Source organism: Gambusia affinis, linkage group LG11, assembly GCF_019740435.1.
Source record: "Gambusia affinis linkage group LG11, SWU_Gaff_1.0, whole genome shotgun sequence".
Taxonomy (NCBI): domain Eukaryota; kingdom Metazoa; phylum Chordata; class Actinopteri; order Cyprinodontiformes; family Poeciliidae; genus Gambusia; species Gambusia affinis.
The window spans coordinates 2029929-2048750 of record NC_057878.1 but is presented as its reverse complement, the minus strand read 5'-3'; the positions used below and the strand labels follow the sequence as shown (position 1 = coordinate 2048750).

Genomic DNA, 18822 nt, shown 5'->3' with positions numbered 1-18822 from the left:
CGATGTGGTTTGGCACCAAACTTAAGGCCAGACTCTGAACCCAGATGAACTTCACAGACAGAATGCTCTGTCTAAGACAACAACACGGCAGTAAAGTAAGACGAACAACAAGGAACACTAAAAGAAGTTTTCTTTCCAAGTAAAAGAAAGTTGCCTACATTAGTACTGAAGCACTTCTATTCTGATACCTCTTCATAAAATTAAAGGGAATTGAACTAATCAATAGAAGTCAATAATTCAGTTGTTCTATGGAAGTTAAATGGGAAGTAAAATGTGTTTTCCAGCCACATAGAATCAGTTTGTAGCACAATCAATTAACTATGTACCTTCAGTTATAAAAATTGTAGATGTACTTCAAATATGACTAATAATAAATTTGACTTTGTAATGTACTGCTTTGAAATTGGGCCTCAATTTCTTTAAAGACTCATATTCTATCTGAAGCTCCACCTTCAGGAAGTCATCACAGAATTTAACAATGTTTTTACCAGCATTGTATTGAGAAGTAGCTCTTATAATGAGCTCAGCAGATGCGCAGTACCACCAGGTGTTTGCTAATTGCTGCTGGCTAGTCTGAAGGAGCTGAGTGGGAGGCAGAAGCTTGGAAACTACAGAGTTTTGTCCTCAAAGGCATCAATTGGTTTCTACCAGGCGTTTTGCACAGCTGACTGGTTGTCGGGGGAGATTAAAGGATTTCTGAAACATGCATGAAAGTATCAAAGCAACACTCTGGTTGTCTGTTCAATAAATCGTCTGAAGGGAGAGGATGGAGCAACTGCAAACCTACTGAGTCATTAGAGTCCTCCTAAATAAACAGAAGCAAATAGAGGATTATTCGGAAAAGCAGCCAAGAAACCAGTGGTATCAGAAGTGCAGAGCTATATAAAAAAAGTTGATCACAGTTTATGGTAAAATAGATGGAGCTCAATAGAGGAGAACCCTGAGAGGAAACCTGTTAAAAGCTTGGATAATCCATTCAGATCATGCAGTCCATGCTAATTGGATAAAGTGGAAGATAAACAGATAATTGGATTTCTTGGTCTTGAAAGCGAGACAATTTGCCCTAAAATCTACATCAATGGACCTTACCAAGCTCCGCCCACAACCGACCCACGTGACCGCAAGTCTCACAAGCAAAGCCTCGTAGCGCATTATTTCTATGTAAACATGACTCCATTAGTGCATCATTTCTACCGGATTTTCACAATATATCAGCTACTACAATGGACAGAGGAAATAACAAGTTCATGTCATCATCTGGGAGGAGGTTACTGGTTTCTCAGTCACAAGCTGGTTGCAAACCTGAGGCCAGCAGGTGTCAGTCAGTCAGTTACGGTAGATCTGAAATTTGGTTTGATGACCTCAATATGAGAAGCTACAGACTGTTAAGAGGAACCAAAGAGCTCTGTTAAGGTAAAGAAGCCATTTGTTTGTTAAAATTTTATGAAATCTATTTTTTCTATTTGATGTTTGTTATGAATGACGATGCGACCGTCACAAACGAACGACGTAATTAGTCCAACGTTTAGAAACTACAGCGGCTGTAATGCGCCACAGCAAAGGTAAACAAAAGTAAAATAACCCAAACAGGTGATAAACCCAAAACCACTCTACCTTTTTACTCTCTCTCTCTCTTTGTGGTTTAAGCACACCTGTTACCGTGGCAACCGCCTGCGCCCCCACAAGACGAGCAAAGATTACGTTAAAAACATAACATTCACTCCGTTATGATATCAAATTTCCAGGCTTGATATTTATTTCTGGATTATTAAACAGCGCTTCCCTGAACACAGCGATGGTTGATTGACCAGCTGTACTTGGTGCTAGAGAGGCTAACACGAGTAACAGTTTAGTCCAAAGCCTTTTCTGTTAAAATAAAATCTTTAGTGTGTGTCAGATACAGTACACATTGCATATTGATCTGTTTAGCTAACATAAGACTGTGTAGCAGACAGGCTTCAAGGTTTAGAAGTTGTATTAGAACTGCTATTATGCTGTACTTAGCTAACGAGAAGCGTGTGTTTGTGAGACGGCCACCCACGTGACCACGTAGAATGAGCATCAGCCAATGAAAAGCGGCCCCTCTGGTAAGGTCCATGCTGCCATGATAAAAGTGGAAAAAGGTTGCTAAGGGTACTGATAGTGTAGTAAACTCCCATAGTAAACCAGAACTTGATGCTGGGATCACTCTGTGATCACATTGACCTCCAGTTCAGAGCACACCAAATTACGTTCCTGCAAAAAAATCCTCTGCATACTGGCTGCTGGAAGTACCATAAATATTTCCAATGTGTGATGCCATTGATCCCTTATTGAGTAGTTCTGGGTATATACTCTATGACTGACTTTCAGACCTAATCATGTTAGCATGACTTCTTTAAAAGCAGCATTTTTCTTTATCAGTTCATGACTACAGGCCCTCCCATCCTGACTTTAGAACAAGTCTTCTCCAAGTACTTCTCACAACTTTTTTGATCTGAGGTTGTTTTCTGAATAAAGGCTCTTTGTTTAAGGCAGAGGTGGAATGAGGAACATGGAATCATCATCCAGGAGTCTCTCAGCCCCCCTGAGGGTATCAGCACTGCATGCTACCCCAACAAGCTGCAGCTAGCTCTGCAGCCTGTTGGGACTGGAACTGCTGGCTCTGTGTGTCTGTTACAGTGTGAACAATGGTAATCATTTTCCAACCATGCCAGAGCTCGCTCGGCCTGCTGGCTTTGTTTCAGTCCACAGACAGGAAGCGGTTGTAAGCTTTTCTCTGGAAAGGAAATTGTTTCTCAAAAAGGCTCCGCCCCCTCGGACTCAGGACAAGTCTGAGTCATGCTTGTTTACGTGAAAGTAAACAAAAGAAAACACTTATGGCTGCTCAGACAACCATCAGATATTTAAACTGATTCACTGTTAAAAGCTTATGAAACATAAATAACTGCAAGAACTTTATTTAACTTCATTAGCACATTGTCTGCATCAATGAGACTGTGGCCACACTGGAGCATGAATTGTCTCACAATACTTAGATTGCACTCAATGAATGAAAATACACCAAACTGAACCAAAATGAGTTTGGTAAGCGATAATAATAAAAATTTTTACAGCAGCATTTAATTCTTTAATATGTCAGACAAGAGTTTTACTCGTGGTCTGTGAGACTACGCATAAAAACTGAAACACTGGTACACTTCTTTCCAAGTTTTAATTTCAATTTGTGTGTTTTTTAGGGCCCTCAAACGGTTAGAATTTTCAATCTGATTAATCACAGGGTTCCTGTGAATTAACCATAAATTAATTGTTTAAAGAACAAATAAATGTTTTTCTTATTAAAGCTGTCTGTTGATCAAAACAGGATGCAACAGTAATGTTTTTGATGGTTTTGTATGTATCGTTGTTCATGTATTTTATTTGTTCATAGGTTGTGCATGTAAATGTTGTTTTGTCCACAACAGTAAAATAAATTAGGGCTTGTTTGAGCTGTTTTCAGAGATTACTTTTGTCAGAAAAAGGGAGAGTATCCTCATAGATGAACAGCTGAAACAGAGAAGGAGATCTATGTTCAAAGGTCAGAAGCCTGTGTGTTAAAATATTAACATGTTAAATAAGCTGCGACTGACTGGCGACCTGTTCAGGGTGAACCCCGCCTCTCACCCAGAACGTTAGCTGGGGATAGACACCAGCAACCCTCCTGACCCCATTAGGGACAAAGGGTGTATAGAAAATGGATGGATGGATGAATAAGCTAACTACATTAGCAGTTAACTTGTTTGTGGCTAGCTAGACACTATTCTGGTGTCTAATTAGCCACCAGAATAGTTGATAATAGTCATGATATATTTGATGTGTATCGATGATTGATTTTGGCACTCAAAAAATCTAATAATTCTTACTGGTTTCTTAATGAGTGATTGTTCTTATGACTTTTTTATTTTTGCGTTTTTATGATGTAAAGCACTTTGAACAGCCTTGTTGAAATGTGCTATACAAATAAACCTGATTGATTGATAATATCAGAAATATATGGCTTCCTGCTGGTATATGGGGATGTTTCATGAAAACAAACCACATACAAGCAATTCTTTGAGGTCTCTGGACATAGTAGAAGTCCTACAGAAGACACATTAGACTGACTATGATCTACTGTGTTTATGCCTCTGAGTCACCAAGAGAGATTCAGAGCTGAGTTTGTTAGTAGGTGTGAAGTGTGGGAGGGGGAACGAGCAGCACTGCAATGTAATTAATGGGCTGCACTGCTAACCTTACTAATCTGGTCCTGGATGGCTAAAGTGCCTCAATTCAATTCAGTTCAATTCAATTGAACCTGATCCCTGAGGGCCAACATAAAGGCACAATTAAATAGAACAGGCAACATATGAAAGGCCAAAGCAACTTCACTGTCTGCGTTTCCATTACAAATGCGAGCAAAACTTTGTCAATAGTCTGCTAATGTTGAAAAAACACAAATACATAATTGTGCAGTTTCCATTAAAATAAGAAGCGATTATAATCCCATGTGAATAAGTCTATTCAGGCAATAAGTCATAAAAAAATGAGTGCATGGTCCTAAAACTACTTCCTGTCATCTTCTTCTCTGTAGCTGGTGCCAGAGCTGGCACATGGTCAACAACATCCAGTTGTTCCATCACTTGTGTGATGGAACAAAGTGTTTCCATTGCAGTTTTGCGAAATAAACCAATTTTGCTATGGATGAAAATAAAAAACAAAACTCCTCATTCTAGGGTCAGAACTGTTTATCGAGAAACAATTTTTTTTTCTAAATTGCTGTGTTTCCATTAAGCAAATGTATTGTTGGAATGGCAAATATATGGTCAGATTATGGCTCATGTTTGCAGCTATATTGCAGAGTCTTCTAGTAAAAATGGCCAAACAAAATAATAAATTCCTAAAACATAAGAACATAGATTGGATGTTTTCGACTTGGAAAGAAAATCAAAGCACCCAGAGAAAACTCCAGCATGTGCATAGAGACAGAGATTTACACAGCAAAACCAAGAGAGAGAGAGAGAGTTAAGGCTGAACTTCAACAGCAATAAGTTGGTTGTTATTCAGCGTTTCATGTCAGTTGTCTGCTTTTGGGAAAACTACCCAGTATATCACTCATTTCCTTTGGAATGTCGCTCTGTCTTTAGGCAGAACAGTCATATTTAATAAGTTAGGATAATGATCCAATGAGGCTTTTCTGTCAAACTAAAAGTACTTTTTGAAAATAACAACCTTTATACAAGTATTGAACATACTTTGCATTAGGCCAAAGTTAAACATTTTCATTTTTTTGGGACTGTAAGCAGAAAATCCTCATAGTTACCCAAAATGAAAGCTAGAACAAATCTAGTCTGTGTGGAATTAATTTATATAAAGTATTTTACCAAGTGATGACGTTACTGGAATAAATGATTTTTTTGACAATATTTTTATTTATTGACAGATATTTAAAGCACAGCATAATTATCCAGACACATTTTTTTCAAAAGAACGACATGTTAAAACCTTTAAACGTGACTTCACTTTAACTAACACGATCCAACATCAACTATACCGAAGTAATGAGAGTATAAAGATTATTTCTGCCTCAATGCAAAAAAAGTGCAACAACAGAGCAATAATGTAAACAAAGGCAGGCTTACTAAACACAAAGTGCTGATGTTAAATCATGGAATTGGGGAAAAATAGAAAATACTGATCAGAGGAGATGACAAACAGTTTTCTTGCTCTAAGATGCAGAGAAACTGAGAATACTTGAAAGGAAGATTTAAACAACTTCCAGGCAAACATATGGCTCCGTGGAGAATTTCACTCAAAACGCTACTGGCAACAAAACTGGCAACATGCACACAAACTGCACAATGTCTTCATTTTGCATTCTCCAGTATTGCATCATTCAAGAATCCGACCTTCATAAACAGAGTGAATCCCCTGGAATGTGCTGGTAATGTAAAGCAAGTCAAATATATCTATGATGAACTTCACTCACTGTCATTTCCAGGTGCTTTGGTAACTGCTTATGAAACTATTTTCCTTTTTTAATATTTTTAATATTTCATTTATTTAACCAGGTTAACCCAGTGGAGATCCAGATCTCGTCTGTAACACCATCCAGTCCCTCCAGGAAGTTTGCGATTGCAACTATTAAAGCAAATTCCCTCATCATTCACAAATTTTAGGTGGACTTGCAATTCTCGCCAGTCCTCAAAAGTTTTTTGCAAATCTGACCAATCACCTTAACTTTCCCTGCATTTCCTTGTTTTCTGACCAATCACAGAAACTCAGCTGAATTTTGATCAATCCTCTTAGGCCCCTTCTAATTTTACTTCCTGTTTCATGACCTCTCTTGAAAGCCAACTCTGCAATATTTAGCATGAGTGACACTAAACTCAACAGTTGCCTTTTTTTTTTTTTTTTGTAACAACAAACATTTTTGCTCACACCACATATACAGTTTATATGTGGTGTAAGCTGTATATGTTTACACCACATATACAAACTGCACATGTGGTGTAATATACATATATACCACATGAATGACTGAGATAGGAAGCTTCCTTTGACATCTGCTCAGGTCACGATCTTTGATTTATATGAAGGGGGCTATTAAAAGTTATTTCACTTTAAACATTACATATATTCATCTCCTGTCTCTTTTGGGAATCTTGTTTGCAGAAATTAAAACTTTTTCTGTAAGATCATGTTGTGGCAAAAATAAAGCTTAAGAAATGTGGAACTTTGAACAGATTTTTTTTTTAAATCAGTGAGATGATTATTAGGCATTCTGTCACTCAAGTCTCTGTAATCACAGATTTTGTAAAAAAAAAAAGATTTCTGTTTCCTCTTTAACTGTTATGAAGAAAAGCAGCTGAAAAGACCTTTTCATAATTTGTTCCTGACAAAAAAATCATTACAGTAAAAATCAATCAAACGGAGCCCAAAACTAAAGAGCTGCAACTTTCAACATCATTCATCATATACAAATAGAGGAAAATCCTGCAGGTTATGGTACATCTGTCCATGCAGAACACAGTCAAACAGCACTGCAGCGTCTATCAGTGTAAACTGACTACACCTCACTGTTTTACACACCAAACATGACACAGGGTTTATCCCGATGAGGGATTCTCAGCTAGCAGTGCCTACAGACAGTCCAGACTCTCCTCATGTGTCGTTCCATCATTACAAAGCCTGCACAGTAATAACATTTCTTTATTCCTTTACATCTCGGGCAGCATGATCTTCATCTGAAGCTTTTACATTTCACAGTTTACACCACAAAGCTTGCATGCTCGCTGACCTGCGCCATGCCAGGGCTGCATGCTGCTGTGGCACACATCCCCACGTCTCTGCAGAGCTTTCTGGGAACTAATTCTAATAGGATTGGACGTCCATTAAGAAAAATATGGATGGTTGGAGACTAAAGGATGAGGACGGGCGGTGGGAGGGCGGGGGGGATAGAGGCAGAGGGACAGCAGCTGGGGTGAGACAATGGATGAGCTCTGTCCTGTTTTCTGTGCCGGTCTAAGAAAGTTTACGAGTCAGAAGACAAACAAGGCAAAATATGAGTGTGACACGCTATTTTTAGGACTGTAAAGAAGAGCTATTTATATTTTCTGTTCCTGTTGTACAGTGAAGCATAAATCCCCCCTCCCTCACACGCCCACCTATACACCTCTACTTCCTCCAAGCACCATAAATGGGCACGGCATCCTGGCCGTGTCCCTGCGTGTGAGGCCGATGGTTCCCACCTCATCAGATCTCTGTGCTTTGGACTCTCAGGCAGCCAGCGCTGTTACTTTCTCACTGAGGTGGAGCTAAGAATAGAACAGAACAGCCTCTTACATAAAGCAGTCATGGTGCATTCTGGGATGGGATGGCACTTTTTTTTTTCTTTTTGCCAAGCAGCGGGCAGCAAGAATTATTACTGCTGCGCTGGTTTATTTTCTCTGCTGTGCAGGAAGCAGAAATCACACAGAATCCAATCGGGAGCCAAAAATGTTCATAGTTGCCACGGCTAAAAATGCAAACCTTCCAAAAAAAACCAAAAAACAAAAAACTAAACAATCTAGAAAACCAGATGATATACACATCACCCTGATCAGGAATAGATGGAGCTTTTATCGTGGGCTAATAATGTAAAACTCAGGTGAAATAAAGGAGGAAACTCAGATCATCTCGTTACCGAAAGCAGCGTCTTCCCTCATTAAACAAACCTTACTCAATATCACCGTAGAAACAAAACGTGGAGCCCATGATACATGATGAAACTATGTGGAATATTGGACATTGGACAGTGGAAATGATTGGAATGGAGAGTCTTGGGTGTTTTGTGTTTCAGATCGCGCTTGTCCAGAACTACTTTCTGTCATTTGGCAAAAATGTTCTTTAAATCAGTAGAAACAAAAAAACACATGTGGGGAACCTCAAGGCTCCAGTCTCAGGCTGCTTTTACTCAAAATTTAGAGTCTCTCACTATCTCAGATTGTGCAGCACTGAAACATCAACTGTGATATGTATGCTGATGTGTATCTTACAACTTGATATTTCTGACATCCAAATATGGATGGATGGGTCAAAATTCCAACCACTTTAAGGTAGAGAAACAAAAAGTAATTGTGTTTGATCCCATAAATGTGAGGTTAGACATTAGAACTCTAGCACTGATGTTTCCAAAAGCTGCAAAACAAGGACATCAGTAAGTTCTTTAAATCCACTTAGTGCCACCTTACAAGCATTTCTAGAATAAATGATTTCCCATCAGAATGAGACACAGAAAAACTGGTGAGGCCTTTATGTTCAGTATGATGGGTTGTTGTAACAGTATCTTTATGGGTCTCTGTAAAGAATCAGTCAGCTGCTGCTTGTCACCCTGCTGTACTCCTGACCAACACCTGAAACATAGATCCAAGTCGCCAGTCTTTAACTTATAGCACTGAATCAAAAATGTTGGTAATATTCTACGAAGTCCTGATTGCTTGGGCCTAACTACAGTTTGGCTCTGAACTGTGCAGAACGCTCCGGCCATTAGAGTTCCCTTCACACTATTCCTAAGGAAGGAAGTAAATAAGGGAAAGCATGAGTCATGACAGAAACTGCTGGTTATTTTAAATCAGGACTGAAAACATTACTGCTTACTGCAGTTTTCCCATGCAGGCAGAAGACCTCTTTGTCACTTCTGTCATGCTTTAGCTTTTTATTTGCTTAAAATTGACATTTTGTGTCACTTTGTATTCGTTTCAGGTGATGGCTTCTTTGAATATTTCATACATCAGGTGTTTATTTTGCCCTTAAAGCCCTTTAAATAACCCTGTGTATGAATGTTTCTAAGAAATGATCTTGCCTTGACTGAGTCACAAAGTAGGTCAGGCTGGATATGATTCAGCCATGTCATCATCCACAGCGCAGACAGAGCTTCTGCATAATGTAGCAGGACTAAGGTTGATCTTTGATTATTGTTGTGACAGAGTAGCAATAATATGTGCAGTCTCCGAGTTGGAAGGAACATGCTGAAGAAATTTTCTACATGTGAAAACCATCTGTGGCAGCAAGGCTTGGCTGATGATCAAATGTTTCTGTTACAACATCACACTGGTAGAAAATGAAGCAGCACAATTTACTCAAACTCAATGAAAAGATAGAAACACAAAGATGTGACAGAGTACTATGCTTTCTGGTTTTTACTTAGCCTTTGAGAAATTGAAAAAAATGGAATTTGCTTTTAATGTTCTTCGGGTTTGGATAGAAATTTTTCTATATTTTTGTGCAGTGCTTTCAGACCTCAAATAATGCAAAGAGAACAAGTTCATATTCATTGAGAAACAACAATAATGTTTTAACTCGCGAAGAGATCAGAAACCAATATTTGGTGGAATGACCATGAGGTTTTCAATGGGGTTCAGTGCAGTGGTCTCTTCATTTTATCCACAGCTGGAAGTTACACGTCCTCCATTTGAAACTGATCAAAGCCCAGTAAGGTCTCATCTTTAATCCCAGAGATTGCAGAGTGACGGTACAATAAGCCAGAATCAAATCACCATTCAAACGAGATTTGCTGATTTAGAAAACACTAAGACTAAACTCATCCTTTCGGTGCTCAGCCGAGTGACGAGCTATTATAAACAAGGCCTGTAATTAGAAACTGAAAGCTGAGTCAAGTTCAGAGCTCAATGCTGCTTTCATTGTGCCTCAGCATGAGGTGTTAGTCTATAATTATGAGCAGATATATTTGTGTATCCTTCCTCCACCCACAGCGGTCCTCCTCCTCCTCCCGCCTGTTATTGTCTCAGGGTGGTCCGAGTCCCAGCAGATGGTCAGAGAGAGCTGTAACTCACCTTGCCAGCCCTGGCAGAGGGAAAGGTACAGGGGAGCGCACTTGGCGACGTGACAAAGAACACTGTGTTACTATGATCCAGGACTGAAATACACCACATGCGCCACTAGATGAGGAGATGAAATACCTCAGCCCACATCGGTGGCAGAATTCTTCCACATTGGAGAGAAAGAAATGGTGAAGTTAAAGAGTCTTTCAGAAATACCTACGCTAATGAGAGCCAAGTGAACAGCAACGATCAGACGTTCTTACAGGATGTCAACTCAGTAACTGAGTGGCCGTATCACTTTCCCACCATCCACCCAGCAGTTCCACATACAACTATTCCTGGTGACACACACGGGAGTGGGAGGATCAGAGTAATTATAGTTCTGCTGTTTCTGTCGAGTGAGGAGAAAACAATACACAGCTTCAGGATGGAACCGACTGAAATAGCTTTCCCTTATTGTGCATCTCGGTGGGAGTGCTGCTAGGAAGAGTGGGCGGGGCTTAGTTGAGCCAAGCCGGGAGGGAGGAGCGAAGGAAGGCAAGGTGAGGGTGGAGAAGACAGAGAAAAGAAATGAGTCACCAAGAGAAGACAGAATGTCTCAGAGATGGCATGTTTCACCAGCAGCACTGAGGCTGTCAGAACCCGACCCCAGAATTCTGATCACTGGATTGATTACCGATTACTCATGACACCATGAATTCACTCAAAGTTCTTTCCGAACACACACTCTGTGACGTCTGAAATCTCTGTTGACACATTAGAAAACCAGATCATTGGACATTTCTGCACAGCAGAATCCTTGTGGACTATTGTAACTAATTTGCCTCAAACTGCTTCCAGTCTTCATGCAACCAATGCAGTGTGTCTAGTTTGCACCTCCATCACCAGTCGGTGTCAAAGAAAACGCAACAGCATCTGGATGCACGTGTCTGATAAGCAGAGCAGTACAGAAGTAGCAGTACATGTCAGATTTGCAAAAACAAAATAAAAATTCTCATAGAATTCCACTAGATCCAGCTCTTTTCCTATCTTTCTGTCGTTCTTCCTAGAAGATTCAGTAGCTTTGAAAAACAGAAAAATGTTAATGAGAAAACAACTAACTTCTCACTAACTCCCAAAACTGACACATTTCATATTTTCTATATATTCACATACAGGTTGTGGTTGAATACACTTCCTGTGTGACTTGTTCTGTTATTTTCTGCAATTTTTTTTAGTGACTCCTCCTTAATGTTACAATGACTGCAGTTCTTTTCAACAAGGCATCAGAGTTTTGTCAATGCTTTACATTATGACGTTACATTATGAATCCTCTAAGAATGTTAACATTGGTTCTCTTACAATAAAAAATGGTGCAAATGGAGGAGAGAGAGTGGAGGAGTGCTGTGTGTATGTGGGTGTGTGTGTGTGTGTGTGTGTGTGTCCTACCATAAAAACATGTGCAGAGGCGGAGCTGGCTGGTGATTACAACATCATCAGTTCTGCCAATATCTACTAATCCTCTGCGTTAACTTCAAGTCCGTTACTTGAGTAATGCCAATATGGCGACTGGTCTGTTATCAGTGAAGATCTCTTAGACGTTTGCTGTATTTTCCTTACAAATGGACACACAGCTTTGTGAATATTCTGCTAATGTGGAAAAACCCCCACAATTTCTGTGTTCCTATCAAATAAACACAACTAAAATCACACGTTAGTAAGACTGTTCACGCTTTAAATCGTTGAAATGTGCCGTCTCATCATCCTCAAACTACTTCCTGTCATCTTCTTCGTGGATTGCACTAGTAATAACAGCTTGTTGATCATGTGACTTGTGTGATAAAAAAAGGTAAATAATTAATTGGTTAATGTGAAATTAACCTGTTTAGATACAAACAGAAAAACACACTAAAACTTTTTTAAATAAAAAAACTTTTTTTTTTTTTATTGCGGTGTTTTTACTTATAAAATAAATTTTCAAATAGTCGAATTTTGCAATTTGCAAAGAAAATTTGCAAAACAAATTCAGCTAGTGTGATGTCGTCTCATGTTTTATTTTTCTGCAACTCATCATTTCATCTGCAGCAGAAAAAGCTTGGAAAACGTGACAGAAGGAAATACAGATGGAAGGAAACCACGACAAAAACTGTGCACAACAATGACAAGGCTCACTTTTTAAATTTAATCATTCACATCTGCTCACAACACCAAGTAAACAAGGAAACAAAACGCCATTATTTTTCAAACAGTATTCATATCCAAGTTTTTGTTCCTCAGGATGGACTATAAAGAAGGTTTTTATCCGCTTTAAGGCTTTCAAAACGTCACCAGGAGAAGGATGAACAGAAAAGGTTCAGCTGTGCTGTGCAGGTTCAGCATCTTCGTTCTTCAACCGACTCTCCACATGGAGGTTTGCTCACAATGAGGCATTTGTTAGCACTGCACAGTGTGAGCAGATCAGAGGCCGTATGCAACACATCCTGTTACATGGATGAAGACCCGCTGAGCTCTCTGAACATGGTCTGATTGCAGCAAATTTTGAAGAGCCTTCTTCAGCACGAAGAAAATTATGACACAGCTATGCCCTTAGCACTGGCTAATGAGTCTACCCCAACAACACCACCTGCCCACAATGATTTTACCATGTACGGACACAATCGCATCATAGTCTACCATCACGAGGCAAAAAAAAAATGGAGTGACCCTATTGGTCGTAACTCCAGAGGTGGGAGGAGACGATGAGCAGAACGGCAGCAGCAACAAGAATGTCGCCAGAAACTAGTTTAAAGGAGAGCAATTATTTATTTTCCAGGCATATAGTCCCATTTTCTACCACAGACAAGTTAATCTAGCAAGGCAGTTCAATGAGCTTTGAACATAGGAACCAATGATGGAACAAGTACTACGCATTATTTTCTCAAAATCCATCATCAGCATTATTAAGCGAATACACATGAACTATATTAATAACTGTTCCAGTTATTATGACTCAAAGGCAGCTGGGTTTTTAGCAATCATTTGAAGGAACTCAGTGTTTCGGCTGTTTTGCAGTTTCCTGGAAGCTTGCTCCAGATTAGTTGAGCATAAACATTTTATTTTTCAATGTTACTTTCAGTTTTTCTGAAAATATTTTCTCTATCAAAAACTTAAGAAAAAATAAATCAACTTTGCATCATAGCTTAATTTTTCAGAAAAAAACATCTCAAGGTTTCAATCCTTGTTGGGGCTTTTATTTGTGGAGTTTACAACTTCTCTCAGTGCATTCACACGTTTCCATCAGACAAACTACAGTCCAATGCATGTTAGCTTACTGGACACAGTGTGTGTATGTGTGTCGCAACCTTCAAAGATCGTATCCTATAATTCCCTGAGTTGCTGCATCTCACAAACTTCCATGAAACGTTGCAAACAAACCAAGAAACTCTGCTGTGGTTCAGCTCGTTGCTGCTCCTTTGAAAGCCTCCTGGTGGAATCATAGAAATATAATGCTACAGATGCTGAGGCTGGACTTTCCTCTGTTTTATGTGTGGAACAAACCCAAAGAAGAGAGGCTCTGAGGTCAGAAGGGCCTGGAGCTTCTTTCACTCTCCCTGCGACTCGAGCTGATTGCATTATCTGCAGCAAATGGATTTAAAAGCTTTAGTTTATAGTGCCAGAGAAAGCAGCTGCCATAAACGGTTAGTGGTACGATAAACATGGCGGCATGCGGATGCACGGATACAGAGCGCCCAGACACGGGCTTTACACCTAAAACACACCACTACTACCATGAGAGGCTTTTCAAACCAAGGGAGCAGAAAAGATTCCATCACTGAGACAATCACTCACTTAATCCTGTTAGGGGAGAATCAAGACACACTTGTATGCAGGGAAGTAAATCTGAATAATGGCAGTTTAACCCGCTTAGTTCCAGTTTCAGTTAATAACCAAGAAACAGCAGAAAGTTTTGCTGCAGCTCATGGTCGTAGTTTTCCACCCGTTTTACTGTAACATTCAGCTCTTTATAATATAACTCGTGATGCAAAAAGTATCCAATGCAGTTTTGCAAAATACAATAATTTTGATTCTGCATCCCCTGGATGGATGGATGGATGGATGGAAAGATGGATGGATTTTTAGTGAAGTAATTTCCCAAACCCATTTCTGTGGAGTGGAGAAACTGGTTTCACAGCAACTTGTTGAACAATCCCTGATGTCCAAGGAAGAAAATATGACTTTAAAAACAGAAGATGTTGCTCTAAACTCTCTGTTGTGCTGTTTTGCTTTAAAGATGCCAACACCACAGTGAGCTCAAGCAAGAGCACAAAACAATCAATAACAGCTTATTTTATGAAGTTCACCCTTCCTCTAACTGTTTTCAGACTGCCTCTAGTCTGGGTTCTGCCTTGGCATCGTGCTATCGTCTCCATGGAAACAAGGTTCTGTTCACTCGGCTGAAATGCAGATGCAGTGACAGATCCTTGGTGCGAGCATAGAGAGGGTTATTCTCTATTGTTGGTGGCCATCAAATGCAGACTCCCACCGAAAGCTGCAATGACGGACGCTGTTTTAGAACCCCACCACCACACACACACACACACGCACACGCACGCACACACACACACCGCCAACGCTAAGTGAAGGATTATGGAAATTCAACTGTCAGGATGTGGAGCAGAAAACACAACTAAAGAAATCAACAGTGTATCGCCACCAAGGAAAGATAAAAGGAGTGAAGGATGGGTTAAATTAGCCTAAACCAACACCAAGATAAACACACATTCATCTGTTATGTATTGAACTATTCATAAGATTCCAGTTTTTTTTTCCACTGACATAAATCTTACAGAAAAAGTTGCTCTTTTGCTTTATAAATTTAGCACTCTGTTTTGAACTGTGTCAAAGTTAATGGCTGATGTTTCAGCTGCTCTCTATACTGACCACAGCTGCAGCAGCCCTTCTTTTTTTTATTGTGAAAATCAATTAAAAAAAAAAAATTCAATGAAAAGGTTGAAAACCACAGATTATAAGATGGTTTACGGTATATTGTGCAGGACATGAACATGAAAACATGCTTGTTCTAAATCAGTTGTGTTTTCTGGTGGATTTTCTACAGGCAGGTCTGAACAGCACAGCAGAAAACGCGTCTCTGTTTACACAGCCTCTTATGTAACCGACTCTGTTTGTTTACTGAGGACGCTGTCGTGTGTGACGCAGCGTTGGAGGTCATTTTATAGATCCATGTACCTTGACTTTCATCACTTCCTGTTCCAGGAGGCTGTTGTATTGCTGTCTGATGAATAGGGCCTATAGTTGACGGGTGTTCCTGTATCTTTTGCTGGCAAAAGCTCAGCATCTTTCTTTTAATCACCTTGACATTCCAACTTCTACACCTGACTGACTGTCTGCATTTACGACACATTCAAGAAACTGGACCTCAGCAAGGATGTATTGCTGAGGTCCAGTTTCTTCATTGCTTAGAAACTTCTATTCAAGACCCAACAGGAGGAATATTTCTATTTAAATTAAAAGAGCTTTCAAACAGAATCGAGCTCTGCTTTTGTGACTGAATGTTAGCGTTAGTGTGTATCGAGTCCTGACTGGTGTCAATCGACCAATAACAAAAGGTTTAGCATTTGCTGTTGATAATTGTTGGAGATTTGTAGATGAAATTGAGAGGATTTGTTTTTTTAACATTAACTATCTGAAATCCATGCTGGACTTGGTCCTCAGTGACTCACCCTGCACACAGAACTTGAGCTGTTTAGGATCTGTGACGGTGCTGCTGGGCATCTTGTCTGCAACCTTCTTGCTCATTCGGCTGTAGGTCCTCCTCTTCTTCGACTCGCCCCACAGGTTGGAGCCCCCGTGCATGCTGGGAATGTTCAGAACAGCGATGCCCTCTAAAGATGTATTGCTGAGGTCCAGAATGATCCCGTCACACTGCGGAGGCAGAAATACGACACATTCATTTTTAGAATCGAAGGCTTATTTTTTGTTCTGTGAAACAGCTTCAGAGTCTAAATCTGTTTTAAAGAAATTCTATAATGGAAATCCTCCTGATGTATTTATTTTGTGGCCAGCAAACAACATAATACAAGCAGTTACATTTTGATTCAGTCTAAATTATAGCTAATAAAGCAGACAAATATTTAATTCATTGTCAAAACGGTTGTACAGATACTGGAAAACATCACCAACAGGCACTGAAACACCATCTGGAAAAACAAAGCAACACATCAAAACACCAGCAGCAGTTTAACCATAGACTATATTACTCTACAGTTCTCAGGAACTCCTCTGTATATCAAAGTACTGCAGAGTTGGATTATTATTTTTTCATTGGTTCATGTTTTTATTGTCATTGTGAAGCACTTTGAGATTTACATGTTAAGTGTGTATACCAAAATTTCATTATTATTATTATTATTATTATTATTATTATTATTATTATTATTATTATTGTTATTATTATTGTTATTAATAATAATACTATGATTGTTATTCCCTGAGTAAAAGTGTTACTCATATCAACATTGCTCAACTATACATAAAAGTTGCACCATCAAAAGATTACTCAAATACTAAAGTACTTTTGAAAATATTCAAAAGTCACCTTGATATTCAAAAGTCTAAGTTATATTTTCTATTATCAGTGCATGACTGTATTGTTTCCTGAGTGTTTTCACAGAACCTTTTAAGTTGCAGAAATCACCTGATGATGAACTGCCATGTAGAGCCACTCTGAATCCCTGTTTTTCTCCCCAAAAACAACAACAGTATCTATAACTAATAGCATAGACACAGAAGTCTACAAACATCAAGCTAAGAAACTTGCCACACTTAATGAGGATGATGTAATTCCAAATCCCAGGTGTGAGCGGTGATTGTGATTGGTCCATCTTCTTGTGTGGAGCGCAGGGTGTGGATAATTGCATTTCAGTAAAGGAGAACAGGAACAGCGGAGAACAAAGCTACACTGACCCAAAAGAAACGAGTAACAACAAGCTTCCTAGAAATGTGGTGGAGGGATACGTCATAAATTCTCCCAAAAAAAAAAATGCTCAAGTAAAGTAAAGATACTCAAAAATGTACTAAGGTACCATAATCAAATAAATGTACTCTGTTACTGTCCACCACTGGAAACAAAAAGTATATAAAAAAAGCGTGTATATATATATATATATATATATATATATATATATATATATATATATATATATATATATATATATATATATATATATATATATATAAAACTGAAGTATTGATGTGAATCAGAGTGGGCCAGAAATGCTCCAGATGTCACAGCTGCTGCTGAGCTGTGACCATTTACACCTGATCATCATCACCTTCGACTGCAGCTGTTGCCATATAAGGTCAGATCTTCCTCCTGCTCGCCATCAGCTGATTGTGAAAGCCAATACTGTAACACCTTCAGGCTGTCTGTGGATCTCTGTCTGTTTTCTCCTTGGACCTGCTGCCCTCCTTTCAGCCCCGCGTCACATCTCCATCCTGACCTGCCCCACCTGGGCTCAGATTCTCTGGCTTCGACCCCTCTGTCTGTCGGACCCTGAGGACTGGAGCCGCCCCACCAGCCTGACTGGAACACACAGACCTGACCCTTACCTGTCTGACCTAGATTAAACTGCTCCCAATAAACTGGAGCTTGTTCTCAACCTTTTGCTGTCATCGTGTCCATCAGTGCCTGAACCATGTCACCAGAACTGTGCAATCTAAGAGTAAAACCTTAGAAGGATCATTGTACTGAAAAACAAGGCTTACGTAGGGTTCAAGTAAATGTATTCCATTACACAGAGTTAGAGGAAATCCTTTTTAATTTTAAATGGTGAAGGTGGTGTGTTTTCTGTACTCTTGAGGTATAATTGTAAACATAATAGGTCTCAGTAAAGACAAAACAGTCTAGATAGATTATAAACCATATAACAGCACATTTTGACATTTTAATCATACTAAATGTGCTTAATTGATACCCTTTTGTTTCCAAATTGTACCAGTCACATGACCAATAACCGGATGTTACCACTGGCACATGAACAAGAAGAAGACAGGAAATAGTAGGGGGATGATGGGATGACATGTTTCTTAACTTATTCACGTGTGATTTTAATAGCTGTCACATTTAATGCAAATACTGCAATTGTGAAATTGTGTTAATTCGACGTTAGTTGAATCCTGACCACACATTTGTAATGTAAACTCAGCTCCTGTGTGTATGAAGGGTCAGACTTGAACTAACATGGAGCTCTGAGTTCTTTTGTGTCAGATCAGACCAGACAGAGAACAAACAAGCCCAGCAGCTTGAGCCGCACTCTGACTGGCAGCCTGAACCGATTTCACATGTAGACGCACTACGCTCCTGTTCTGGGGGAAAATTATTCTGCATAATTAAATGTCAAGGACCTCTGAGCATAAATCTGCCTGTGGGCAGCTTGGAGAAAAAAAATGAAAGACCACACTTATTTAAATGCGCGATTGGAACCTTGCATCCAGGCCCTCTATCAGATTCTGACCTTTATCAGGCTGC

The 18822-nt window shown here is 39.4% G+C and overlaps 1 protein-coding gene across 2 annotated transcripts in view; it reads right to left on the bottom strand.

Moving 5' to 3' along the window:
• The window catches only part of LOC122839488 (diacylglycerol kinase beta), a 103718-nt gene that overhangs the window by 8198 nt on the left and 76698 nt on the right, over positions 1 to 18822 (bottom strand). For both annotated transcript variants that reach the window (XM_044131079.1, XM_044131078.1), the window contains one exon: positions 16016 to 16217. In XM_044131079.1, coding sequence (XP_043987014.1) covers positions 16016 to 16217 — 202 coding nt within the window. The remainder of the gene's footprint in view (positions 1 to 16015; positions 16218 to 18822) is intronic.